Source organism: Eubalaena glacialis, chromosome 9 (assembly GCF_028564815.1).
Source record: "Eubalaena glacialis isolate mEubGla1 chromosome 9, mEubGla1.1.hap2.+ XY, whole genome shotgun sequence".
Lineage (NCBI taxonomy): Eukaryota > Metazoa > Chordata > Mammalia > Artiodactyla > Balaenidae > Eubalaena > Eubalaena glacialis.
The window spans coordinates 36,089,394-36,115,650 of record NC_083724.1 but is presented as its reverse complement, the minus strand read 5'-3'; the positions used below and the strand labels follow the sequence as shown (position 1 = coordinate 36,115,650).

The following is a 26,257-nucleotide window of genomic DNA, read 5'->3' as shown; positions in this document are numbered from 1 at the left end:
CTGCCCAAGCCGGGATATCTGTTATGATCCTGGATGGCCAGCTAGTGGTGAGGGGAACTATGTCAGCTCGTGGTCTCTTCTGGTTGTGGGGAAGCCCAGGGAGACCAGGGGAAGGCAAGGCCCCCAGGTTGTGAGATGAGGGGTGGTTCGAGTCTGGTTTCAGCCCACCTTCGCCGTGTCCAGCCCTTGACAGCCATCAAAGCGCCTGGTCACCTGCAGCAGCCCTGTGCGGTCGGCGAGCGGCTGGGATTGTATGCCCAGCTAACATGCGAGGAAACGGAGGCTCAGTGAGGCGCGGCAAGCTTCTGACGGGACGCAGCTCCTTAGTACCACCGTGGGCACGGCAGCCGAAGCCCAGGTTTTCGCGGAACACACAGCCGCTAGGCTGAAAACGACAACTCCCAGAATGCTACTCGGAGAGGGGCAGGAACCGGAAGTGAAGTCGGAGGCGGGGCTTGGTAGGTGGCTCTGCTGCTGCGTGAGGTGACGGGTTCAGGTACGCTGGGGTCTCGTTGCCGGCAGGGTTGGGGGCTGGGGGTCTGGCCTGGGAGTGCCGCCTCGTTCGCGGGCGGGCCAGACGCCTGGGGAGCAGGCGCCCGCCCAGCAGTCTTGTGGCCTCATGTCCCCCACCTTCTTGGCGCTATTCCTTCCTGCTTCCCTTCGTACTCGCAGCTTATGGACCAGACTGGGCCTGCACGCGGGGTACACTCGAGATTGGGGTCAGGGTGTTCTAGTGCTGAAGGTGACAGAGGAGTGGAGCCGGCTTTGGTGGCTAAAACTTAGAATGAGGAGATGAGAGAAGCCTCCATCACTTAGCGCCCAGGGATATGCTCATCAGGTGGGACTTGGGTTAGAAAAAAGTTCTGAGGCCTCTGTCAACGCAGAGGTGGTGGAGTGGAGGATTTATTAATTCAGCAAGTCTTTATTGAGCGTCTGTTATGTACGAAGCTCGTTGCCAGGCACTGAGGATGTAGTGAACAAAGCAAACAGAACACTTGCTTACATTATAGGGAGGAGAAAGTTCAGACAAAAAAATAAGTAAGAAGTGTGCCATGTTGGATAATGAAATTCTGAATGAAGTGAGGAAGGTAGTCATATAATTATCTAGGGGAAGAGGATTGAGGTAGAAAGACCAGCAAGTGCAAAGGCCCTAAGGTGGGAATATCCTTGGTATGTTTAAGGAACAGCAACAGCAAGTAGACCAGATATTGCAGAGAACAATGGATGATCATTAATGATCAATATAGGCCATTGTAAGTGTCCAGACAAATAATCAGTAAACAGTCTATAATAGGAATAGAAAAGAGTTTTATTCTGGCCACATTGAGGACTATAGCATGGGAGACACAGATTCAAGAAGCACTTGAATTGTGTTCCTTCAGGCTACAAAACGGGGCAAGCTTATAACGGCAAAAACTGCAAGGTTACAGTTAGTTAAATGAGTTATTTATCAAGAATTGTAATTGGAGCTGGCAAGAAGTAAGGGTGCTTATTAAGTAAGGATTGGTTGGGGTCTGAAATGGTTGCATAGTTACAAGGGGAGACCTTGAGACCGTAATATTGCAGCTGGCCGGCGTTGTTCTGAGTATGACTGATGGTGTCCTTGGGTGTGGTACAGTTCAGAGAAAATTCAAGTTCTCAGTGATGCAGACGTGCCTGAGACCAGATCTTCAATGGCCACCCAACCCCATTTTTGTATTCCTGAACTATTACTCCATTTTAATTTCAATGTCATCAACTTGAACAGGTATCTCACAGAGATATATTATGAATTACCAATAAGTTGCATGAAAAAAAAGCTCAATATCATTAATAATCAAACAAATGCAAATTAAAACACAGTGAGGTTCCACTACACAAAAATGGTTAAAATTAAGAACCCTGACAACAGCAAATGTTGGGGATGATGCAGACCATTTGGAACTCTCACAGACTGCTGACAGCAGTGTGAAATGTTAAATCACTCTGGGAAACTGATGGCAGTTTCTTACGAGTTAAATAGCACCCATCCTATGACCCAGCACTTCTGTTAGTACTTAGCCGACAGATATGAAAACATATGTCCACAAAAACGCTTGTATGAGAATTTCTTGGCCGCTTTATTCGTAAAAGCCACAAACTGGAAAAATCTCAAATGTCTATCAACAGGAGAATAAACAAATTGTGGTATATTCATGTGTGGAATACTGCTCAGCAATAAAAAGGAACAAACTACTGATACATGAAGCAATATATATGAATCTCAAAAACAAGTTGTGGGGCAAAATGTCAAGTTCAAAAGAGTACACACTGTTTGAGTCCATTTAAATAACATAAGGCACAGCTAATCTATGGTTATAGAAAAAAGAGCAATGATTGCGTTTGGAAAGCAGTGAGAATGGGATGGAGATTGACTTGGAAAGTGCAGAAGGAAGGGAACTTTCTGGAGTGATGGAAATGTTCTATATCTTGATGGGATGTGGGTAATACAGGCCCTACGCACTTGTCAAAAACTCATTGAGCTGGTATATTCCCATCCCTCACTTCCCACCCCTTCAAACCTCCCCCCCCCACCATCCCTCCCGACACACAAACTTGTTGAGCTACACCCTTTAAAATCTTGGCATTTTATTGTGTATAAATTATACCTCAAAAGAATTTAAAGGTCAAGGTAACTAAGAGAAGAGCTAAAAATAAAAGGGGCTAATTAAAGTGATTTGAATTTTAGTGTTTCATAGGGAAAGTTGATGAATCAAGAAGTAATGATGAAAAAAGAAGTAATGATGTAAGCATATGATTTCAGGTTAAGGAGTAAATTACCAGAAGAACTAAAAACACCTGGTTAACAAGCGTTGCCCCCTAGAGGTGGAAGGGGTCAGAGAATTGATCATTACTTTTCTTACAACTAGGTCTTTTTACCATGTGCATGGATCATATTACATAGATTTACTTTTTCAAAGATACACTTTTCCTAATATGTAGGTAGCACACTAGGCTCAGAGGAGCAGCTGTGAGCAATGGTCATACCATTCTTTGTCTGTGACACTTAGCTGTAGACTAGAACACTTCTTAGTCATATCTTCCTCAAGGATTTTGAACACCACTTTGAAATTATTACATTAGTTAAGTGTGTTGTAACAATGGTTCTTCATATTTTTCTACCTCGGCACTTCTGATGGATATTAGCCGTTTCCACTATGACTGTGGATTTCTGCTGCAGTGATACTGAGTCGGGGGAGGGAATATGTGCAACCTAGAATTCTTGGTTGGTTTTGGGCCACTCTTTACCATAATTTTTGGCTAGCTCTAAACCTCCCAGGATGTTTCTAGTACAGGACTTTACATAGAGTAGGTGCTCAGTAAATATTTGCTAAAGGAATGGTTTTGAAAATAAACAGAAACATAATGGGATAGGTGGATTTTGCCATCTCTGTCTTGCCCTCAACTCATACGTGCATTTCAAAGAATACAGTAAATGAACTCATTATCTGTGTCACTGCAGCAGTGAATTTGATTTGAATTTGATTGATTTCTTGGGGTTGTCAGGAGTTGTGCTTGTCTTCTAAGAAGTGAATTTGGCTTCCTTACTCCTGAAAGATTTCTGTGCTGACTTATTTCTCTAGAAAACACACATGCTTTTCTCAGTTCAGTTAATCTGTGTTAGTATTTTACACACTTCTCTACTCCTTCAGTAACGCAGTAACCCTGTTCATCATTTGGATATAGGGGAATACCTCTGCAAGTTCAATAATGTAATGTCTCACATAATTGTACCTTTTCCTAATCTGGGTGAAAAGGACAGAGGACTAAGCACATGGACTGGAAGTTAGAAGGGAGCGCTCAGAAAACAGAGTCACACGTGCTGCAGGAGCAAGAAGTCACCCTAGAGGACACAGGTGAAGATGGCATCTCTGAAAGCTTCCAGCTTCTACAGATTGACGTGGAATGTGAGCATCGAGAAGAGATGACCCTGCCTACAAGCAATGCAGTGTGGCGCTCGGTGAGTGGAGTGGATTGTTTATGGTCACGGGCTTTGAGACGACGGAATGTCCCAGAGACCCCTGTTCTAAGGATAGATATTGGTAAAAAAAAGACTGGGAATGAGTTAGGTGTATTCCCAGGGATGAGTTTCCTGGTTTAAGTTTTCAGTTCCATTTGAGTCATAGAAAAAGTAAGTAAAATTAAGAGGAATTTTTGTACACCCCAGAAGGGTCAGGAAATCTCAACCCTGTCCCTAATAAATTTACTGTGACCTTGGGCATGTCACATCTCTTTTCTGGGGTTCTGCTTTCTCTAAACACAATGTAGTCCATTTTTGTTTTTAAGACTAATACCCTTTTTCTCTCCTAACTTTAATCTAAATTTAAAAAATAATTAAGTAACTATTTCTAATATTCATTTTCCTTTTTGGTGCTTATGAAGTTCTCAAACAATTTTGTTTTCTGGATAACATAAGCAAAATGTCCAAAGAAAACAGAGACACTGGGAAAAGGTAGTTGCAGCAAAGAAGAGTAAAAGAAAACAAGAGAAAGAAAGAAGAAAAGCCAACCGTGCAGAAAATTCAGGTAACAATAAATCAGATTGCTGGTGTAATTATATTTATTTCTTAGCAAACCGGTATCTGCCTGTTCCTAGGAGAGTAGGGATAGTGTTTTTAAGTAAAACAAACATCTGGGAGATAGGACCTATTAGCCTATTTTGTTGGGAATCAAAGTATCAAAGAGAGCAACATTTGAGGCTGCCTTTCAAATATAAGCTGTCTAGTGCATGTATGTGTTTATAAGCCTAGAAGTAGAAAGAATGATACCAACAACAGCCAATGTTTATTCAGTACTGTGTGCTAGGTTCAGTGCTAAGAATTTTACATGGATTACCATAAGGGTAAGTACTTCTATTATCCTCATTTTCTAGGTGAAGGGATTGAGGCTCAACGAAATTAAATAACATGCCCAAGATCATATAGGTAATAAATGAACAAACTGAACTCTTCTTAGATCCAGCAGTGTGCTCCAGAGCACTCATTTCACCGTTCTGCTATACCTAAACTGCCTAATGAATGAATACCTTGCATGAGCTTCCAGTTTCTCTTCATATGCAAAAAGTACTCACCTGGCTGGGGAGATTTATTTCTTACTGAATAACATTTTTCAGTTTTTCCATGTTTATTCCTTTCTGATATTTCTACTCTAGGCATCTACCCCCAGCACAGCAAACGTTTTCTGAGATCCTTAACCAAGGAAAGACTTTTGGAAGCCAAACACTCAGGACCAAGACTCTGTATCGATTTGAGTATGACCCACCACATGTCTAAGAAGGTAAAACATCCACTGAACTCTGAATTCCTGCTCACATGAGGGAGGTCCAGGTGGGAACAGCTTTCACAAAGAACATGACCAGCTCCAGCTTCTGTGATTCTCTAGTAAACCAGCAAATGTGTTTAGTTTTCTACACGTGGCTACTAAGTTCTGAGATGGCTGTTGTAAAGAATCAGGAAGAGAATAGACATATGGTTTAGTTTAAAAATTTTTCCTTTATCTTCTGTTTTGAGCCCACTGCCTTTGCCTCTGTGCTTATGGTATCCCCAGTCTAGATGGAGCCTTTCAGGTTTAATTCTCCAGAGGTGAAATCTTTGGCCTTCTGCCGGGGAGAGGAATATTTGCCTGGTTGCATGTTGTGGGGAGATTACCTGGTGGGAGGTCTTTCTACAGTGTGTGTGTTTTAAAAAGCCGCCCATTTACCCTGTTGGTGAAGGAGGGATTTTTCACCCTATGATTCTGGGGATGGCTGAACACACAACGCTCGACACTGGACAGATAAGATTGATAGCAGTTTATTGGTCACATATACTCAGCCCGAGGGGAGGATGACACTGGATATCATGCAGGGCCACATGGGATTGCACTCGGGAACAGAATGAACAACCAGGGGCCGTGGGGGGTAGGTTTTGTAGTATCAACAAATTAGATTCCTACAGGAAGATGTGATTGGTTTGCTGGAATAATTCCATGGGCTGGCAGAGAATTGAAACCCACTACTCAGGGATAGCAGGAACCCTTTATCAAAGGAATCCCTTTGATTAAAAAATTAAAAAAATTGTTTAGCTAGTGAACCTTATCCATGGGAGCAGAATTGGGAGGGGAACTTGCAGTTAGGCCATTCAAGGCCTCTCATTTTCACCAGATATCAAAGCGGCACACAATATTGGGCCTTGATTTTAGGCCTTACACCACAAAAGAAATCTGTGTTTTCCAACGTCCCTGTTATACATGCTAGTGTTTGCATGTTTCTCAGAGAAATTAGGATCTGGGATTCTTCCATGGAACCTCTAACTATATCCCTCTGAAAAGGTCAACTAAGAATTTTCTAATGTTTATATTAATTGAGGTATCAGATTAAATCAAATCCAAAGCTTTGTTTTTTTTCCTGCACTGAACCAAATCAGGCCAGATTGTGAAACTACCTTTCTATACGGGTGATGTCTCCAAATCAGGATGGAAAGTTAAAACTTCCGAACGTATGACAGCTCCTGAAGTTAGGGAGAAGGTGCCAAGTTTAACTGATGGAGTATAAAAATGTCTGCACAGTAATCTAGTCTCTTTTTAATAAACAGTAACCATCACATGGTAAGATTTTTTTTATATATAAATTTATTTATTTTTGGCTGCATTGAGTCTTCGTTGCTGGGCACAGGCTTTCTCTAGTTGTAGCGAGCGGGGGCTACTCTTCATTGCAGTGCGCGGCTTCTCATTGCAGTGGCTTCTCTTGTTGCGGAGCACGGGCTCTAGGCGTGGGATTCAGTAGTTGTGGCTCACAGGATCTAGAGTGCAGGCTCAGTAGTTGTGGCGCACGGGCTTAGTTGCTCTGCGGCATGTGGGATCGAGCCCGACCAGGGCTCGAACCCGTGTCCCCTGCATTGGCAGGCGGATTCGTAACCACTGTGCCACCAGGGAAGCCCACATGGTAAGATTTTAGGTAAAAGCTAAAAGAAAAATTTTATATATACATATATGTATATATTTATATATACATATATATCAGCAGATCCAGAAGGAGAGAGAGGTCTTGGTTTTCTGGGCTAGTATCATTACCTTAACTTTCATCTATAAGGTGTGATACCATGGAATGTAACACACGTGCATACATGCATGTACTCACTCCTGGAGTAAAAGGGCCATTGAATTCATGAGCTTTCCCAGAGTAGTATTCAGTGAACTTACTGAGTAACCATTTGTTGATAATGAATTTAGAAAGAGTGGGCATGTTCCTACCATAAGTTGTCCTTACTTCTTCGAAGGAATTAAGTAGACTGGCTGGACAGATCCGAAGGTTGTATGGTTCAAATAAAAAAGCTGACAGGCCATTTTGGATCTGCCTCACTGGATTCACCACAGACAGTCCCCTGTATGAAGAGTGTTTGAGGATGAATGATGGATTTTCTAGTTATCTGGTAAGCCTCATTTTGCATATTATTTAAATTGTCATGTGAAAAGTAGGTTGGAGGGGGTAATAGTAAATTTTTTTTACTTTTTCACATTTCAATGTAAAAAAATATGTGTATGTGTATATGTTATATGTTTTCACTATTACAATCTTTAAAAATTTAGAACCTCTCATCAGTTCTTATGTTTTAAAATTTTCATCCTTCCACTGCATTGGCAAACTAATATTACCAGTATCTAGGGCTGTATTTTGTATCCAGAGTATTGTATGCTAGACTATGTACCAGGAATGTTTTAGGGACATGCCATGATTCCTTTCTTGTTCTTAGTAGTGCAGAATTAGGGAACATGAATTTTGGGGGAAAGAGAGAGAATCCTTATGGAAGTAATATGGATTTAAGATGAGTTTTAGGGAGTACTAAGTTACTTTCAATACTTTCCCTAGGATCTCTTAAATGTAGTGATTGATATACAGGCAAGAATCCAGATCAGTGCCTAAGAAGTGCCACTAAAAGTGCCCTTGTGTGTTTGCATTATGTAGCTGAGACTGGGTAGTGTGGCCTTTTCCAGGGAGGTCCTCAGAGGCACCGAGTGTGAAAAGCGCCCTGTGTGGTGCTGCACAGTTAGTCATGGTTGCTGTTACCTTAACGATCCCTCCTGTAACACAGCCATTCCCAGCTTTACTTTTCTGTATGTGTTTTATGATTCCTGTATGTGAGCCAAACAGATCCACTCTAAGAGCCGCGCAGTTCAGTCCCCTTGCTTTCCTGTCTTCATGCTTTTCTTAGGTGATTCCCTCCACTTTGAATACTTCTTCCTTTTGTACGTGTGTCAATCTCACCTCTTCAGAAACCCAGTTCCAGCATTCCCTTTGCTAGAACATTGTCCCTGGTGTTGTCATTCCCTCTCTGTAGTCCTGGGGCGTGCTCCCTTTATGTCTCTTAGGGCCTCATACCACTTTCTGTCTCATTTTGTAGGGTCGAATGTCTGTACCTTTCTACTTCCGCTACCCAGCTGAGCACTTTCTGAGAACAGGTTGTCAGACATGTATCCTCTTGATGTACCTGGAGCCATGCCTGATAGAAACTACACGCCCTGTAACTAGTTGCTGCAGCGTGGGCTATGTCTTAACCTAGTTCACACTACATTGGATTGTTTACATTTTTCAGCTAGACATAACAGAAGAAGACTGCTTTAGTTTATTTCCTCTGGAAACCCTTGTGTACCTGACTCCTGACTCAGAACATGGTATGTACTTTACTGCATGCATTCATGTAGCACATTGCATCCAGCCCTTTATTTCATTATTCCCGGGGTCAGAGTTTGTTAAAGCCACCCAAGGTGTATCCAAGAAAAAAAGGAATGGACATTAATTGCACACCTCTTATGGACAGAGACCTCACTGAATGCTTCATATTTGTCCTGCCATGTGCACACAGCTGCACAGATTTAGGGTCTCCTTCCTCAGCTGGAGCTTGTGAGTTACCTGGTAATCCTCGTGAGTTTTCCTTGTCACCTCCTCACATCGACCCTTCTCAGATTGATGTTAGATAAATATTTTTTTCCGCAGAAAATCATCTATTTTGCATAATTTTCAATTTTATTGTATTAAGTTGATCTCAGTATTCTCTTCAATTTTACCTTCCTTTGACATTTTGCCTCCTTTCTGAATCCTAACGGTGTTGAGTCTGCATATCTGATTAGATATGTCTAATTAATTGACATTTAATTGATCTTTTCAGGGAATTAGCAAATCTAATTAGCAAATCTACTATCTTTTTGTTTTCTATTTCATTAAATGTCTACTTTTATCATTAATAATTCTTTCCTTTTACAGTCTTTGGATTTAGAAATTATAAAACAGACTGACCTCAGTGGCCTTCATTTTTTCATTAGCTCTTGAAGATGTTGATCTAAACAAAGTTTACATCCTTGGTGGACTTGTGGACGAAAGCATTCAGAAGGTAGGTGTACATTTTAGGCCTGACAACTGCATTTTGAAAAGTGGCGCTTTCTTCTAGAGAAAGAAATCCTTGCCCTGTCGTAATCTTAGGCCAAAAGGCCTAAAAACTCAGAAGCAATAGGAAGTAGGAGCCTATTCTGCCTAGGTTGGCCCTCCTACTTGCCAACTTCTCTCTCTTCTCATCAGCAATGTCAGCAACACTGACCTGACAGAATCCAGTCAGGGACTGGAATGGGAAGTATTTGGTAATTACATAAATAACCATTATTGAATTCCTTTCTTCTCTCCTCTCTTCAGTTCTGCAAGGATGACTCTGATCTTGACCAAGGAAGCTTTGACTCAGCATTCTTACCAGCTGTTTGTTCTTTGTGAAAGAGCAGTTTGTTCCTTCTTAGGCCATCTTCCCTGTTGACAGAAGTCTTATCCCATAATCTCTACCTTAGTAGGACCGTCCAGATTTCTTTTGTTGAATTGGAATTTTATTGGAATAATTGGAGTTTTGAAATATGTTTCTCTTATACAAATATTTGTTGAGATAATTTTTTAATATTTAATTAGCATATTGCATAGTTAATAAATAATGATATAATGGTTAAAATGTATAAAAAGGAGCACAGTGAAAAGTAAGTCTACCTCTCATCCTTGTCACCCAGTATCCGCTGCATGAGGCAAGCATGGTTTTCTTGTGTATCCCTCTTGATATAGTCTGTGATCACACAAGTACGTGTTTACGGGTATATTTTATATATATATATTTTTTCATATATGTGAGTGTATTTTTTCATGTATATATGAGATACATATACATATTTGACACAGATGATACTTAACTGAATTGCATTTATTCTAAAAAAGTCAGAGTTCCATGACTCCATAGTGATAATCTAAAAAATGGGCAGGAGGTGGGGGGAGGAGAGAGCTCTAAAGAATGCCAGTTAATAAATGAGAAATGCATAATAGAATTGAGAAATCATCATTTTGTCACTCTCAGAGTAATCATTGATTCAGGGAATTGACTGAACGAAAGGTTGTGAGGGAACTGACTATTCCAAGTGGTCTCAAAGTACCAGCCCACAAAAGTGTACCATTACAATAAAGTGATCTGGAGGTCACCATCTTAACAAATGATCAAACTTAGAATCACCAGTAGTGACATGTGCCTCCTGATGTGATGGAATCTCACCTGTGACGTATTCTTATTAGAAAATGTTTAAACTGAATTTAATCATAAACAGATCCAGGATGTGCGACATTCTACAAGACACCTGGACCAGACTTTCAAAAAAGTCAATGTAGTGAAAACTGAAATAGTCATGGGGGCTATTTAAGGTTAAAAGAGATTAAAGAGACATAACAACCAAATACAGTCTTCCACAGCAGAGTGACATCCCCTTTTTTGAAGCAGACAATTCTAGAGGGCCAGTGAGCAGTGTATGATCTATAGATGTGCAAATTTAACACACTGTCCTCTTTTTATTTTCCACCAACATTTAAACTGAAAAATAACTGGCACAAAGATTTGTTTAGTTGTTACTTGAGTTTGGCTTCTTCACAGAAATGTGCTAAGAACAAGATTTCTTCAAGGGGAGTCATTTTATCTTTAAATGTTCAGAGAACAGAAACTAGACTGTAAACTCCTTCAGGGCAGCATCCAAGTTTCCTACTAACTTTGAATTCTGTGCTTCAGTTCAAAGTGATTATAAAGGAATAGACTTAAAACATAATCATAGCTCATATATGCAAAGGAGTGTTATCCTTCAAAGAAGTCCTTTGAGTAGCTGTACCTTTATCCCATCTGAATTGCATCACTTAAAACATTTTTGGACGTTCTCTTTTGGAATTGTGTTTCATGTGAATCTGAGAGGCAGGTAGTCCAGTGTCAGAACAAAGAAGGTGCTAGGCCTGCTTCACACCGTTCCAATTGGTTAGACCATTCTCACGGTGGCCAGTCAATATGGGGCAGTAAATGAAAAGACATTGACAAGCTAGAACAAGTTCAGAAGGGGTTGACCTGAATAATGAAGGGACTCAAAACTAAATCATAGTCAAGGAAAAGTCAACAGAACTGAGGCTGTCAGTTTGGAGACGAGAGGATTCATAGGGCATGATCCCTGCCTTCAGGTATCTGAATGGCTGTCTTGTGGAAGGGCCATTTTACTTGCCTGGTGTGACCCTGGGGGAACAGAACTAGGACAGATGACTGGAAGTCTCAGGGAAAATAGAAAATTTGCCTCAATATCAAGACGATTTCCTATTAACTGCTACTATCAAAATTGAAATGGGTTACCCTAGGATGCACGAACTCCCTGTCACAAGGGTTGTCCATTTAAAGCCAGAGGCCATCTGGGAGAAAGTTCATAGAGGATAGACAAACATTGGATGGGTGGTTGGAGTGGAATAGTTAACTACCGAGGTCCCTTCCAAACCTAAGTATGCTAATTTTCTCAGTAATCTAAACCTTTAATCCTGAAATTACAAATAGGTAGATGACCTTCCCAGAGCTTCTTACAAGGTAGTGAGTATAATTTAAACTTCAGTCCATGACTCAGGGACATCTTTAAAGGGACATTAGTTACTGTACTCTGATGCTAAATGGCCTCAGATTGTTGGATTTTTTGAGTTCTGCCTTCTTTTTGTAGTTTTCAGATCCTTTCCTTTTCATTGGGCTATATGCTGTCATACCTTAATGCTGTCTTGTTGCTGGTGGTACACCTGACTCGAATCCTCTCTCCCTTATTTCTGATCTGCTGCTACCAATTGGCTATGACTGAAAACTCCAGATGTCCAGAATTGGGTCTTACTGAGTTAGGGCTAGGAGTGTTCTCCTCTCATTGATTAGACGGCTTGGATTTTTGGATGCAGAGTGTGGCTGCAGATGTGCCTCTTTTTACTTATTTCCTTCTTGGTTGTAAGTAGCAGTGAGTGGAAGCCAGCAGATAAATGAATCCCAAATAAGTGAGGTGTTGCTGCACAAGCCATTTTTCCTTATCTACAGTTTCTTCCATTCTACCATAGGCTACTTAATTTTAATACACTTATCATTTAATTATGATTACAGATGGAAATTGGGGTGGTGGTACATGAGGATTCTTACAGTTTGCTCTGCATATTACAATGAGACTATCCTTGTGTATTATTTTTATAAGAAAAATATTTGTGATTTACAGAAGGTGACATTTCAAAAGGCCCAAGAACACTCTGTCAAGACCGCTCGCTTACCAATCCAGGAATACATGGTCAGACGCCAGAATGGGAAAAACTATCATTCAGAGATACTGGCCATCAATCAAGGTACTGCTCGCATGGCCCATGCTTAACGTGTATTAGTTCTGCTGCTGCTTCTTTGCATTGTGTTTCAGTATAAACGGCCCTTGAAGCAGTCTCCCCTGTGACTGATGTGCTTGGACTTTATTGTATGTACTTTGTGACACGTATTCTGGCCTCTCAGAAGCAGTTTTCATTTTCTTCCTGGTTCCCAACTATGTTAAAGATAGTTGAAATTGTTCCCTTGTCCTAGAATGCCATGCCTTCAATCTATCATTGAACAGTGAATTCCTGTTTGTCCTTCAGGATTCAGTTCACAGGCATCTTGGCTGCTCCCCTCCACATCCCAGGCCACGTCAGGGCCTGTTTTGTTCCCACTGTACTGTGTTCCTCTCTGTTGCAGCATTGTCCATTCACAGGCCTGTATCTCTCAGTGTAGGCTGAGGTCCTTGTAGGCAAGCAGGGCCTGTGTCTTTGCCTCTGTCTCCCCAGGATCTAGTACCATATGTGGTAGAGTAAGTTTGTTGAATGAAATATTCCGGAACACTTTTTTCCTCATTAGTCATTTACTAGTTCTCTTTTTCTTCTGTGTGGTCACTATGTTTTCTGTTTACCTTTCTAACAGTGTTTGATATCCTGTCCACTTACTTTGAGACTCAAAACTGGCCTGAAGCATTGACGAAAGGAGTTTCTTCCAGAAAAGGCTATGCTCTTCAGAACTCAGTGGAATGATGGACAGCCTAAGATTGCAGCTGCAGGAGGTGAAGTTGCTGGAGTTGCCTTGACCAAAGAATAGATCAGAGGATGGTGGTGGTACTCATTTGCCTTTACTTGACATCTTGGCTCTTCACTGGGATAGGAGTTACTAACAGGGACCATATTTTATGCTCTTTTGTATCTCCCATAGTGCCTGGCTCACAGGAAGTGCCCAGATATATATTGACTAACTAAAAAGTTTACATAATAATGAATTAGCCCTAAAACTACATGGCTTTGGATGTGTTAATTCATCTTCTGTACATCTATTTGTGAAATACCTACTCTTTAGAGATAGCTTAAATAATCAAGTAAGTATTACTCTATTGAGTCTAATTTTCACTACACGGGCAGCATAAAGTTGTATGACTTTCTCCAGCCATCTCGATCATGCTGATTTTCCCCAATTCAAGTAATATGTTGTACATAGGCTTTGCAGGATCAGCCTTTCCTTACCTAGCCCTGCTTTAAGCCCCCCATAGCACTTTTTTCCATCTATGGCTCCTACTCTGTCTCCCCTATTCTGAATATGAGCGTGGAGGGCTTCTCTCTTCTGAACAAGTAGCCTCCTAACAATTTGTGGGAGTATCTTTGTATCCTTCTGAGCCTTGTACAAACTAGATTCTTCATATATACTTGTGATTAACAGGTCAAAATGAAAAGCAAAAACACAGTATTGATAAGTCTAACTTGAAAAGAGCCAGAAAATACATTGCATCTGACACAAGCATGTTAGGTAACCTAAATCTCAGTGATCTTTTCTCATGTCCTAGTCAGGTAGAGTTGCTTCAGTTACTCTGGCCAGTTAGGGTTAGTAAACTTGATAACTAAGCTGCTAGCAAATTCAGAAAATGTATTCTATATCTCAAAAGAGCCAAAAGGTTACTTCTCTGCTCTGTCCCCTCCCCTTCACAATTTATTCCCTCCAGAGCTATGATCACTTGTTAAATTATATCAGTTTACTACTTAAAAATGGCCCAGTCTTCAGGAAACATCTTTAGGAATACATAATGCTGCTTGGTCTTTATCAACATATTGAATGAGTTCTATAATCTCTGTCATCCAATAGGGACCTCCTATAGATAGGCTTCAGGGTCTGTAACTCTTATCATATATATTCTCAGGGAGGTCTCTGACCCCAGAACCACTGACCTGGATCATCTGTCAGGCTTCATTTTCACCTTTAAAGGCTTTGCTTAAAATGCAAATTTCCTCTCCAACTCCATCACAAACCTCTACTATTTTTTCAAAACCCAGGCAGGTAGTCTTTTGTTTGGCTTCCTGGAAATGATCCTAACAAAGTTAAGATTTGGCTAGACTTGGAATCAGAGATCCTAATCATTGTATTATCTACAGAACAACAAAAAACTAGACATGTCCAAAATATCCTATAACATGAAAATGAAATATTATACTATTGAATTTTTAATAGCAATCGTGAAAGAAATATATTAAATGTTGTTTGAAGCAAAGTATGTAACAAAGTAGTATATAAAGTATAATCCTGTAGTTCTAATTTGAAAAATATACATTCACAAATAGTTGAGAATGTAGGCCAAGTTAAAGTCTGTGCCTCAGTTTCTTCAACTGGGAGGTTAAGTGTCTTTGCAGTTACTAAGAATAAATGAATTAATCCATGCAGAACACTTTTGGAACAATACTTGATACGTGGTAAGCACACGGTAATTGTTAGCTGTTACATACTCACCCATTAAACAACAGGATTACAGGTGGTTTTTGTTTGCTTTATATTTTCTATGTAGTCTACATTTTCTTTGGTGAACATGTTTTACTATCATCAGAAAATAACATTTTAATGCTCACTTCCAGTTTATTATAGAAGCTGCACTCTAGCAAAACTAAGGGAGTTAACATCAAATAAACCATAATAGTAACTTTTTGTAAACTTTATTGTAAAAAACAAAAAACTACATCATTACTTTATAATGATTTGTCTCACCCACAAGAACATGAGTGGCAGCCAGTTACTTTTAATAAAAATATTTTATTTAGGACTCTAATTAATAAGACATCTTGTCTTCTGAAGATTTAATGGGGAGAGGTTCACCTGAGAAACATTCCCCCCAGGAAAACCCAGCGTCTCTTGGCTCAACTGACCCATAAAAAAGCCCACATAGATCAACTTTCTGCCAATCTGGAGAAGATTTGTTTTCTTTGATCTGCTGTCATGTGTTCACAAGCTTCTAAAATGTTTGCCAAAATCAAAGTCTGCTGAATGGTTTTTGCCTTAACCCATATTCTTCCATTCATTCCAAATACTATCTCCAGTGGGTAGAGTTTTCCCACTTCTTGTAGGATTTCACAGTCTGGAGCTAGCAGCCTGGTGAGGAAGAAAAAGAAAATGAAACTTAATATTAAGTGGCAGGGTGTGACCTGACTTTCCTTTAAAAGTCTCCTTTTCTGAGCAGTTCTCCACAGTTATTCAGAGCTCCACCAACATCATCCCAAGAACAAGGCACATGACAACATTTGCTGCCCTCTTTCTTCCAAGAAGCTTACCGCAGGTCACAACGGTGGACTATCCTCTACAAAGAAATCAAACTCCCTATGTCACCTTTACAAAAAATGTATAAAGTTCTTCCTCCACATTGTCAAAACACCTTAATTCTAGACTTTCAAACTGTAGCTTTTTTATTGTCTATGGTGCTAAGAGAACACTTTAACCTTATTTTCCTGACCATGTAAGTTATTCCTTGGTACTAAATTCAATACTTGGAGAGGAGTGTTGACTCTTTCAAAACACAAAGGTGCTGCTTGGTTAATAACATACTTCTTTAATGTCTTGAACTAATTCTGCAAATCTGCAGAATAAGTAGCAAAGAGATATGCAAGATAGCTCTGAACCTCAGTGGCTCTAGGGGTAAAGCCCTTTAATAGGGCATAGCTTTGGGTAGGTAAAGGTCTAAACTTAACAAAGAGAATCTGCTTCTGGGAACTATTAAATCTACCAGGACAGAAAAGCAGGAGCTTTCTGTGAATGTCTGTATAAGCTTGAGGATCATGTCAGCCTAGCTTCATTTGGCTTCCATTATAAGAGAAATTTGATGATTTTGTACAATAGTAAATTGCACCTGTATACAAGTGGCTAAGAAGTGGGGGAAGGCCAGTTTTCACATTTGGTCTGAGTATATCAGCTATAAGGAACAACCAACCTTCCAGCAGAGAAATCCAGACTCCATATCAACACAGAACTATAATGCCAAATACATCCGAATTTGATGTATTCACATTGAGAGGATGGGACTAAATGCATGAGTTTACTACTGTGCTAAAATGGATACTGATTTTTAACTTTGAGGAGCTATAGCCATTGTTATGAAGAACCTAAATCCCACAGATAAGTCAGCTTTCTAAGAAGGTATAATATAAAAGACAACAGGCAAGCCAGAAGGCATCAGGACTTACCTTCTAATTAAGCCCAAAGTCACTTTAAAAAGCAGACCATCCTGTCCAATCACACCCATTCCACTGGCTCGTCCACAGCTGTCAATACAGACCATCTCTGGTTCCATATCTTTATTAGCAACCACAAACTGGCCATAGATGAGATCTCCAACCTACAATGATAATTAAAAAACAGTTCATTTCCTCTCAGCAAACCATGCTATAGGTGCTGCTGTTGGTTCTTTTCCATAGGCAGCAATGCCAGCCACCTGCAGTTCTGTGGCTAAATGACTGACTACGCTCCAGGATTCTCACAGTCACTCTGGAGTTGTGCCTTAAAAGAAGGCAAAATTAACACATGTACCCCCACCCTTCCCCCACCAGAAAAATCCCCAGACTGGGAGCCATCTCAAAGCCAGAGAATAGGACTTACCTGGTGGCACAGTGGTTAAGAATCTTCCTGCCAATGCAGGGGACATGGGTTCGAGCCCTGGGCCAGGAAGATCCCACATGCCGCGGAGCAACTAAGCCCATGTGCTACAACTACTGAGCCTACGCTCTAGAGCCTACAAGCCACAACTACTGAGCCTGCGCTCTAGAGCCCCTGCGCCACAACTGTTGAAGCCCACGTGCCTAGAGCCCGTGCTCCGCAACAAGAGAAGCCACCGCAATGAGAAGCCCGCAAAGCGCAATGAAGAGTAGCCCCCGCTCGCTGCAACTAGAGAAAGCCCGCGTGCAGCAACGAAGACCCAACATAGCCAAAAATAAATATAAATAAATTAAAAAAAAATTTTACTTTAAAAACCTCAAAGAGTTGAACTTCAAAATGACAAAACTAAGGAAATGGGAGAGTAAACTTGTTCTGTTAAGTACCTAGTATTGTTAGTTCCTCAAGGAACTAGAGGAACAAAACATTCTCTGCCTTTAGAAGCATTTGGTTTCGGAGGGCAGTAGGGATGTACATATAAACAAACTTCATTCAAGGCTGAATCTAGTAAATAAGAAAAGTGACTGAAAATTAGGGATGTTTTTATGGAGGTGGTGGTGCTCAGCCTGGGTCTTGAAAGACAAGCATGTATTCCACAGGCTAAGGGGAAAGAGTAATCCAAGCAGAGGGAACAGCACGAGCAAAGGTACAAGGGCAGGAAATTATGAATTCAGTAGTGCTCTTAAATAGTTTGGTGTGGTTCAGGCAGTGCCACATGGAGGATATAATTACGGATGAGGGAAGACCTCTGGAGCATAATGCCAAGGAAACATGTAGGCTTTGAAGAACTTTTTTTTTTTTTGAGAAAGGGGTGTGTGAGGCTGTCAGCTCTTAAAGGGAGGGGAAAAAGTGTACAGGCAGGCTTTACTAAGGAGGTCAGTGACTAAATCCAATCAAGGGATAGCTAAGGCCTGAACTTGCAAAGTGGAAATAAAGGGGTGGATGTGGAAGATCAGAGAGGCTCAAAAAAGGATCAGTAAGATAAAGCAACTAAAGACACAAGAGAGGTGAGTGAGAAAGGGCAAAGAAACCACCAAATTTCTGGCTTGCTTGGATGGACAGGAAGAGTATGGCCATGCTACCTGAAAAGCCCAAACTGAAAACTTGAGGTAACAAGACTGCTCCTCTGTCAGCTGCAAAAAGGGATTGTTGGGAAACAGTGATGTGACTGAAGCTGTGAAATGCCAGTCCTGGGACCCACATCCAAGATAGATGGATGGCTGATATGGCAATTTCCACCACTCTTCTTCCTCTCTGAGCCTATGGCTTACTTCCTTGTCTGATGTATATGGACATAACAAAAAAAAGAGAGAGCACATATAACCTTCCAACTCAGTAGAGATGAAAACATCCAACAACATAGCAAATGTAAAATAAGTATGTGGTTCCGGTCCCAGAGCTGGAGCATCTGAAGGAACTCTTGAAGCCTGGAGTGATTACACAGATCCCCCGAGATCATCCTATACAACTAGGGAAACAGGATCATTCCGGTAGCCTTCTGGATATTTGAGTGTTTAGGGAACGGATATTTCTCTTACTTTTGAAACCAAAGGTCCTGTCATTACCTGCACATTTGGTCTGTTTCTTTTAGTTGCACCTTCAAATGCCAAGTAAGACAAAGAAGCTGGCTCACTCCCTCCAACATCCACTTTGAATATATCTCCAGACTTAGCTGTCACTATGCCAATCACATGGTCTCCTTTCACTGGGACATACTACAAAAGGAAACAGAATGAGAGCACAACCACAAATGACAATCATTTTTAAGACATCTTCAGCAAGTCCTTAGTGGTTACTTTATGTTTGTCATTGTAAATATTTAGAAAATATTTTGAAATCCATGTTCACAAATCAATAAAAATCTTAAAACAAACTTGATTATGTCACTTTCAGTAAAAGGAAAACAATCACATGATAAACTCTCGGGTTTCCAGCTTCTAACAGTCTGTTCATTTAAGTCACTATCCCCTACCTCTTCTGTATTCTTATCAGAAACTCCCTAGCTTCTGTTTGCATATGAGTCCAGTGACACAGGGGGGTCTTTACAACCAAGGAAGGCCATTCCATTGTCAGACAATTTTTTCCTATGTGAAAGTTCTTATTTATTCTAAGAGAAATTGAGCTCCCTGTGACATCTATTCATTAAGCCTGGCTCTTTGGGACCCCGAAAGACAAGTCTGCTGCTCCCTGGCCTATGGGGTTTTGAAGACAATAACCATGTCTCACAGCCCTCATCCCCTTACATGCCAAGATTCCCAGACTCCTTTCTCTCCTGGTCGCCCCTCTCGGGCCACGTTCCAGCTGTTCACGGTCCCTCTAAAGGAGATGCAGAGGTAAGCACAGGACTACGGTGGCTCTTGGCTAGCCTTTAACAGAGGAGGGCTCCAGGGCCCCTTCCGTGCTTCATCCAAAGAGTATTCCCAGCCCTCTCCCAGCCGTACAACCCCTCCGCAGTCCCAGCTCACCCGCTTCTGCTGCGAGTCCACCCAGTAAACGCCACCGCCGCTGCCACTGCCGGGCTCCTTGTGACGGAGGCGGCCGCACTTGGTGACCAGCAGCCGGTCGCCGCAGCGCCGCAAGCCCGGGCCGCACACCACGCGCCCCCGGGAGCGCGCCCCGGCGTTCAGGCGCAGCGGTCGCTCCCCTGCACCTCCTGGGCCTTCTCCGTCCTCCTGTTCAGGCAGTAGCAGCTCCTCACCCGGGAGCACCACCTGCTCTAGCACCGCACGCGCCGCCCGAGCCCTGTAGCCCGCCAGGGATTCCGCAACAACAGCCCCCGCCTCAGCCATAGCAGGCGTCCCCACACAGTTTCCGGTTTCCGGCTCCGCGTCCAATCGCCAGCCCGCCCCAGGCTTTCCGTTTCCGGCAGCACAGGCCTGTGGGACTTGAACCTGTTTGTGAAGCCGGATAGTTCTGGGCCGGCGGGTTCTCTCAAGGTGGCCATAATTGTGTCTCTAACCGGCCGCCTGTCCTGCAGTCTGTCCGCAGGTCCGCAGGAGAAACGCGCAGCTTGAGTCAGTCGCGGAGCCCCCACTTCCGGTGTCTCGGATCGCACAGTGGGATACAAGACGCCGCCACTTTTCTTTCCGTGGGAACCTTGAGAAGGTAGCAGAGGGCCTTCAGGAGTTGGCTCTCTCTTCTGACTCCGGCCTCAGAAGGTCTGCTGACCTTTTGCCAGGAAAAGTATTTTCTTTTTCAGTGGGAAACTTGTATCTATCCACATTGTGGAAGACACAGAGAAGAATCAAAAGAAAATGAAACGTGTTAGTCTTGCCGCCCCGTTTGTCTCCCTTGCTAGGCTGTCAGCTAGTTCTCATTCTTGGTAGCGTAGGTTCTGGCACGAAATAGATAATACCTGGTGAATGAATGAATGTTAACATTTTGGTGTGCGTTTCTCCCTAGGCTTCCCCCCCCCCCGCAAATATATACATATCACATGCATATTTCCACATAATTGAGCTACCCCTACATGGCCTGGGAAAATCAGTAACTGCAGTTAAATCCTTGCTGCTGCTGTCCCTGGAGCACGCTTTAGTTGCCTATGTGAGAAGCAGCTGAATTGCAAATCAATAGCACGTCAGGTCTGCCCTTCTGAGTTTCAGGGTTCTCACTTGAAATCAGTTTCATCTGTCAACTGGCACCTCCAATTAGCACTCGGTCAGATAATCCAGTAGGAGTCGGAGCTCCGGGGGACTGGAAGGGCTTGGCTCAGACCGATGGCTTTTAGCTGTCCTCCATTTCTTCTGCCCATCTCTGAGGTATCTGCTTCCAACCTTAATTTTTAGATTTTTAGGATGTTTAAGACAGACGATCTCTAACATACCCTCGAAATTCTGTAAGATGCTGCTGGGCCAACTGAAGTGTAACTTTTGTTGTTCTGCAGTCAGATTATCGCAGGAGCTGTTCTTGGTCGGTTACCTTTGCAGAAGGGATGGCATAGATTCTTTTCTCTCCTCCCCACTCCAACCCAGTTCCAGAGGGTCTGGATCCAGCAGGTATTCGGTGACCAAGACTACCTTGATCGCGGCTGACCCAAGGTCATGCCTGTATGGTACTCAATGACATCGGGTCTGGGCCAGAGTGAGAGGTCAGGAAATGGTCCCTGGATTGTCCCTCAGGCACACCCACGTCAATAGAGGAGTCTCTGTCTCTGACTCGGCCCAAACCTGGCTGAGGAGGCCTATCAAGGGCACTTCTGTGTGGGCGGCATGTGCATCCGTCTGGCTCATTCCCAAGTCCACAGATGAAATCAGAGGCCTGGAGAAGAGTAGTCACCTGAGCCCTGAAGCTCAGGCCTGGAGGGGTTGGGTTGAAAGCATCTCGCAGGCGGTGCCCTACGCGGCGGGCCCAGAGTGCTGGGCACTTGGGAAGGCCACCTGGCCTTCACGCCGCGTGCCGCCGTGTCAGTGCTTTGCCGCCTTGGCGTCGTGCAGCCGATGGTGAGTGAGCGCACATGGCCGAGGCCAGGGTGGCGGGCAGGCCCGGGGATGCAGAGGTCCGTCCACGTGCAAGTGGCTGGAAGCCAAGACCGCAAGCAAGTGTGCGGAGACCGGCTCCGAGCCGCGGACCCGGACTAAGGCAGCGCGCCGGTGCGGTGTTGGGGTCCGATTGCGCCGCGGTTGCGAAGTTCGTGTTTCGGAACGGCGTGTGCAGCCTTTTCTTGGTGTGAAAGTGGCCGCTGCGACTGGGGAATGCAGATGAGGCCCAGGCCAGTGCAGTCGGCGGCGCGCCTTCCAGCGTCGAGGCCGCGCCTTGCTTTCGGCCAGAGCGTGGGGTCTTCCCAGCAGATCCGCCCGGGTGGATTAGGACCGCTTCTTGTTTGGGGGGCTTGACGGCCTGGAGCCAGTGCAGCAGGGGCGGTGCTGCCCTTGACTGCCTCTGGGATACACCTTACCATTTCTCAGTATTTCCCTCGGGGAAATGACCGAATTGCCCTTCGGAGAGGTTGGGCCGGACCACGGCCTTCTGGACTCTTTCCCAAAACTTCCTCTTTAGAAATCTGTGCTACTTGAGAAGTTGGAAAAGTAGTATCTCTTGGTTCCTTTTCTTTGTTGACCGGTGAAGTCTGTAACTTTCTATCAACAAGAATAATTGAGCTTTTGCTCTGAGCCAGAAATTCAGCTGAATCACCATCCATGCCCTGGGGGAGTTCCCTGTCACAACGTGAAAGTACCAAGTGTTATGGTGTCTGTAACAACCTGATTAGGGTGTCAGCCCTGAGAATACAAAGGATGAAATGTTTGCCTCTATGTGGGAGGAAGGTAGGAGTCAAGATAGGGGTCCTGAAGGAAGTAGTATTTGAATGAATCTTTAAATTTTTTCAGTTCACTGGATTCTAAAAATTACAAATGAACTGCATGCTGATTTTCTTTTTGTAAATTTATTTATTTATCTATTTATTTTTGGCTGCATTGGGTCTTCGTTGCTGCGCCCAGGCTTTCTCTAGTTGCGGTGAGCGGGCTTCTCATTGTGGTGGCTTCTTTTTTTTTAACATCTTTATTGGAGTATAATTGCTTTACAATGGTGTGTTAGTTTCTGCTTTATAACAAAGTGAATCAGTTATATATATACATATGTTCCCATATCTCTTCCCTCTTGCATCTCCCTCCCTCCCACCCTCCCTATCCCACCCTCCCTATCCCACCCCTCTAGGTGGTCACAAAGCACTGAGCTGATCTCCCTGTGCTATGCGGCTGCTTCCCACTAGCTATCTATTTTACGTTTGGTAGTGTATATATGTCCATGCCACTCTCTCACTTTGTCACAGCTTACCCTTCCCCCTCCCCATATCCTCAAGTCCATTCTCTGGTAGCTCTGTGTCTTTATTCCCGTCTTGCCCCTAGGTTCTTCATGACCTTTTTATTCCCCTTAGATTCCATATATATGTGTTAGCATACGGTATTTGTTTTTCTCTTTCTGACTTACTCCACTCTGTATGACAGACGGTAGGTCCATCCACCTCACTACAAATAACTCAATTTCGTTTCTTTTTATGGCTGAGTAATATTCCATTGTATATATGTGCCACATCTTCTTTATCCATTCATCTGTTGATGGACACTTAGGTTGCTTCCATGTCCTGGCTATTGTAAATAGAGCTGCAATGAACATTTTGGTACATGACTCTTTGAATTATGGTTTTCTCAGAGTATATGCCCAGTAGTGGGATTGCTGGGTCGTATGGTAGTTCTATTTTTAGTTTTTTAAGAAACCTCCATACTGTCCTCCATAGTGGCTGTATCAATTTCCATTCCCACCAACAGTGCAAGAGGGTTCCCTTTTCTCCACACCCTCTCCAGCATTTATTGTTTGTAGATTTTTTGATGATAGCCATTCTGACCGGTGTGAGATGATATCTCATTGTAGTTTTGATTTGCATTTCTCTAATGATTAATGATGTTGAGCATTCTTTCATGTGTTTGTTGGCAATCTGTGTATCTTCTTTGGAGAAATGTCTATTTAGGTCTTCTGCCCATTTTTGGATTGGGTTGTTTGTTTTTTTGATATTGAGCTGCATGAGCTGCTTGTAAATTTTGGAGAGTAATCCTTTGTCAGTTGCTTCATTTGCAAATATTTTCTCCCATTCTGAGGGTTGTCTTTTGGTCTTGTTTATGGTTTCCTTTGCTGTGCAAAAGCTTTTACGTTTCATTAGGTCCCATTTGTTTATTTTTGTTTTTATTTCCATTTCTCTAGGAGGTGGGTCAAAAAGGATCTTGCTGTGATTTATGTCATAGAGTGTTCTGCCTATGTTTTCCTCTAAGAGTTTGATAGTGTCTGGCCTTACATTTAGGTCTTTAATCCATTTTGAGTTTATCTTTGTGTATGGTGTTAGGGAGTGTCCTAATTTCATACTTTTACATGTACCTATCCAGTTTTCCCAGCACTTATTGAAGAGGCTGTCTTTTCTCCACTGTATATTCTTGCCTCCTTTATCAAAGATAAGGTGACCATATGTGCGTGGGTTTATCTCTGGGCTTTCTATCCTGTTCCATTGATCTATATTTCTATTTTTGTGCCAGTACCATACTGTCTTGATTACTGTAGCTTTGTAGTATAGTCTGAAGTCAGGGAGCCTGATTCCTCCAGCTCCGTTTGTCGTTCTCAAGATTGCTTTGGCTATTCGGGGTCTTTTGTGTTTCCATACAAATTGTGAAATTTTTTGTTCTAGTTCTGTGAAAAATGCCAGTGGTAGTTTAATAGGGATTGCATTGAATCTGTAGATTGCTTTGGATAGTAGAGTCATTTTCACAATGTTGATTCTTCCAATCCAAAAACATGGTATATCTCTCCATCTATTTGTATCATCTTTAATTTCTTTCATCAGTGTCTTATAATTTTCTGCATACAGGTCTTTTGTCTCCTTAGGTAGGTTTATTCCTAGATTTTTTATTATTTTTGTTGCAATGGTAAATGGGAGTGTTTTCTTAATTTCACTTTCAGTTTCAGTCTTCCTATCCTCCAGCCTTCCCTCCTGACCCCACCTGAGTGGAGACCTTGAAAATTGTTCCCTGAGGGCCTCTGTTGCCAGCCAGAAGCTAAACGAGATAGGTGCATCATCCCCTTTTCCCTGCTGAGATCCTCCTGCCTACTCGCCAGACCTTTGCTCATCCAGGATCAATCTCTCAAGCATTGTCTCCCTAATGACCATAGGATATACTGTCACACCATGGTTTGCTGAACTATTCTTCCTATTTTTAGGTGGTTAATGGTTTCCAGTATTTTGCTTCAGCAAGGGTAATGATTATTAGTATAGTCACTGGAATCAAATACACTTGGACTCATATCCCAGCTCTGTCACCTCTAGCTGTGTGACCTTGGGGAAGTGTGTGACCTCTCTGAGCTTCAGTTTCTTTGCCAATAAAATGGGGAGTGATAAAAAGCATTGCTTCCTAGGATTTTTATAAGAATTACATGAGATAGTGAATATGAAGCATTGAGTACATGCTTAGCACACATTCATTGCTTAAGTATCAGCTATTAATTTTGCAAATATTGTGTCTTGTTTAGGATTAAGTGGGGACAAAGGGATAATTATCTAAGCTTCACTTTTCTCATACAAAAAGGTTGTTATTTGGGGGTCCTTATGTATTAAGAGTCTCTGAGTCTCGTTTCTGAGGTTTTTGATGCAATGGGTGTTTAGAGGAGAAAGAAGTAGTTGGAGTGAGCAAAGAAGATTTCCCGGCAGAGCTAGAGTTCCAGGTTTGCATTATATTAAACTTGACCAAGATACTTACCTGTCTGGAAAGTTTATTTTGGCCTGACTTTGCCTCTTTACTCTAATCTTGGGTGTTTTCATTAATGCTTATTTTGTTAGGCCTTGTGTTTTATTGGCTGTATTGTGATGGACAGAGATTCTGCTTCTAACTGTGTGTTTTCTTGCAGGTCTGTGTGAACTGGAGAAAGTCTGACCTCCCTGCCCGGGAAAAGGCAATGCTGAAATTTGCACTTGCTATTTCCCGAGCTGATGACATAACAGATGACCATTTCAAAAAGCTCGAGGTGCATGGCTTCAACCAAGAAGATGCCTGGGATATAGCTGCAATTTCAGCTTTTTATGCCATGTCCAACTGCCTTGCTCATTTTGTCAATCTTGTTCCCAACAAAGAATTCTATTTGATGGGCAGAACCAATAACGTCAAAGACATCAGGAGTGAACCTGCTGCTCCCAAAGTATAAAAGCCTGAACAGAAAGGCCAGTGTTTACATTTCCAGAACATTGCATTATAAGACACCAGTTGGGAAGTAATTTTTTTAAATGTTTAGTCAATGGATAGGGAAGAAAGTAAATAAATTTGTTCCCTGCCTGCTTGATGAGATAGATCCTAAGGGACATGTGATATCTGGGCCTCGGGGAAACCTTTTACTTTTTTACTTTTGTTGTGATCTGAAAGGAGCATCAGGGACAAAGGAGTTCAGAGGATGCTTTAGGCATTTCTGATGAACTGATATCTGTGAATTTCAGCA

General features: G+C 42.4%; 2 protein-coding genes across 4 annotated transcripts; one reads left to right on the top strand and one right to left on the bottom strand.

Moving 5' to 3' along the window:
* Positions 1–435: 435 nt before the first annotated feature.
* TRMT10B (tRNA methyltransferase 10B) lies at positions 436–15,122 on the top strand. 2 transcript variants are annotated; one of them, XM_061201127.1, is made up of 9 exons: positions 436–496; positions 3,777–3,979; positions 4,436–4,544; positions 5,170–5,294; positions 7,274–7,426; positions 8,588–8,666; positions 9,315–9,382; positions 12,549–12,672; positions 13,271–15,122. In XM_061201127.1, exons 2-9 carry the CDS (start codon positions 3,794–3,796, stop codon positions 13,375–13,377), a joined length of 951 nt encoding a protein of 316 aa, XP_061057110.1. In that variant the 5' UTR covers positions 436–496; positions 3,777–3,793; the 3' UTR covers positions 13,378–15,122. The 2 variants fall into 2 exon arrangements, with proteins under 2 accessions (XP_061057110.1, XP_061057111.1); XM_061201128.1 differs by having other exon boundaries at positions 461–496; positions 3,782–3,979.
* A 264-nt stretch (positions 15,123–15,386) lies between these two features.
* EXOSC3 (exosome component 3) lies at positions 15,387–20,089 on the bottom strand. Of its 2 annotated transcripts, XM_061201125.1 has the most exons (4): positions 19,759–20,089; positions 18,859–19,008; positions 16,828–16,979; positions 15,387–15,742 (listed from the first exon to the last, which is right to left on the bottom strand). In XM_061201125.1, exons 1-4 carry the CDS (start codon positions 20,080–20,082, stop codon positions 15,541–15,543), a joined length of 828 nt encoding a protein of 275 aa, XP_061057108.1. In that variant the 5' UTR covers positions 20,083–20,089; the 3' UTR covers positions 15,387–15,540. The 2 variants fall into 2 exon arrangements, with proteins under 2 accessions (XP_061057108.1, XP_061057109.1); XM_061201126.1 differs by lacking the exon at positions 18,859–19,008.
* Between the last annotated feature and the right edge of the window lie 6,168 nt (positions 20,090–26,257).

Coding starts and splice junctions, on each gene's coding strand:
- TRMT10B (XM_061201127.1), top strand. CDS start 3,794: ATGGACTGGAAGTTAGAAGGGAGCGCTCAGAAAACAGAGTCACACGTG. Junction 4,545..5,169: donor CAACCGTGCAGAAAATTCAG/GTAACAATAAAT, acceptor TTTCTACTCTAG/GCATCTACCCCCAGCACAGC. Junction 5,295..7,273: donor CCCACCACATGTCTAAGAAG/GTAAAACATCCA, acceptor ACTTCTTCGAAG/GAATTAAGTAGACTGGCTGG.
- EXOSC3 (XM_061201125.1), bottom strand. CDS start 20,082: ATGGCTGAGGCGGGGGCTGTTGTTGCGGAATCCCTGGCGGGCTACAGG. Junction 19,009..19,758: donor TGGACTCGCAGCAGAAGCGG/GTGAGCTGGGAC, acceptor TTCCTTTTGTAG/TATGTCCCAGTGAAAGGAGA. Junction 16,980..18,858: donor GAAACAGACCAAATGTGCAG/GTAATGACAGGA, acceptor TTATCATTGTAG/GTTGGAGATCTCATCTATGG.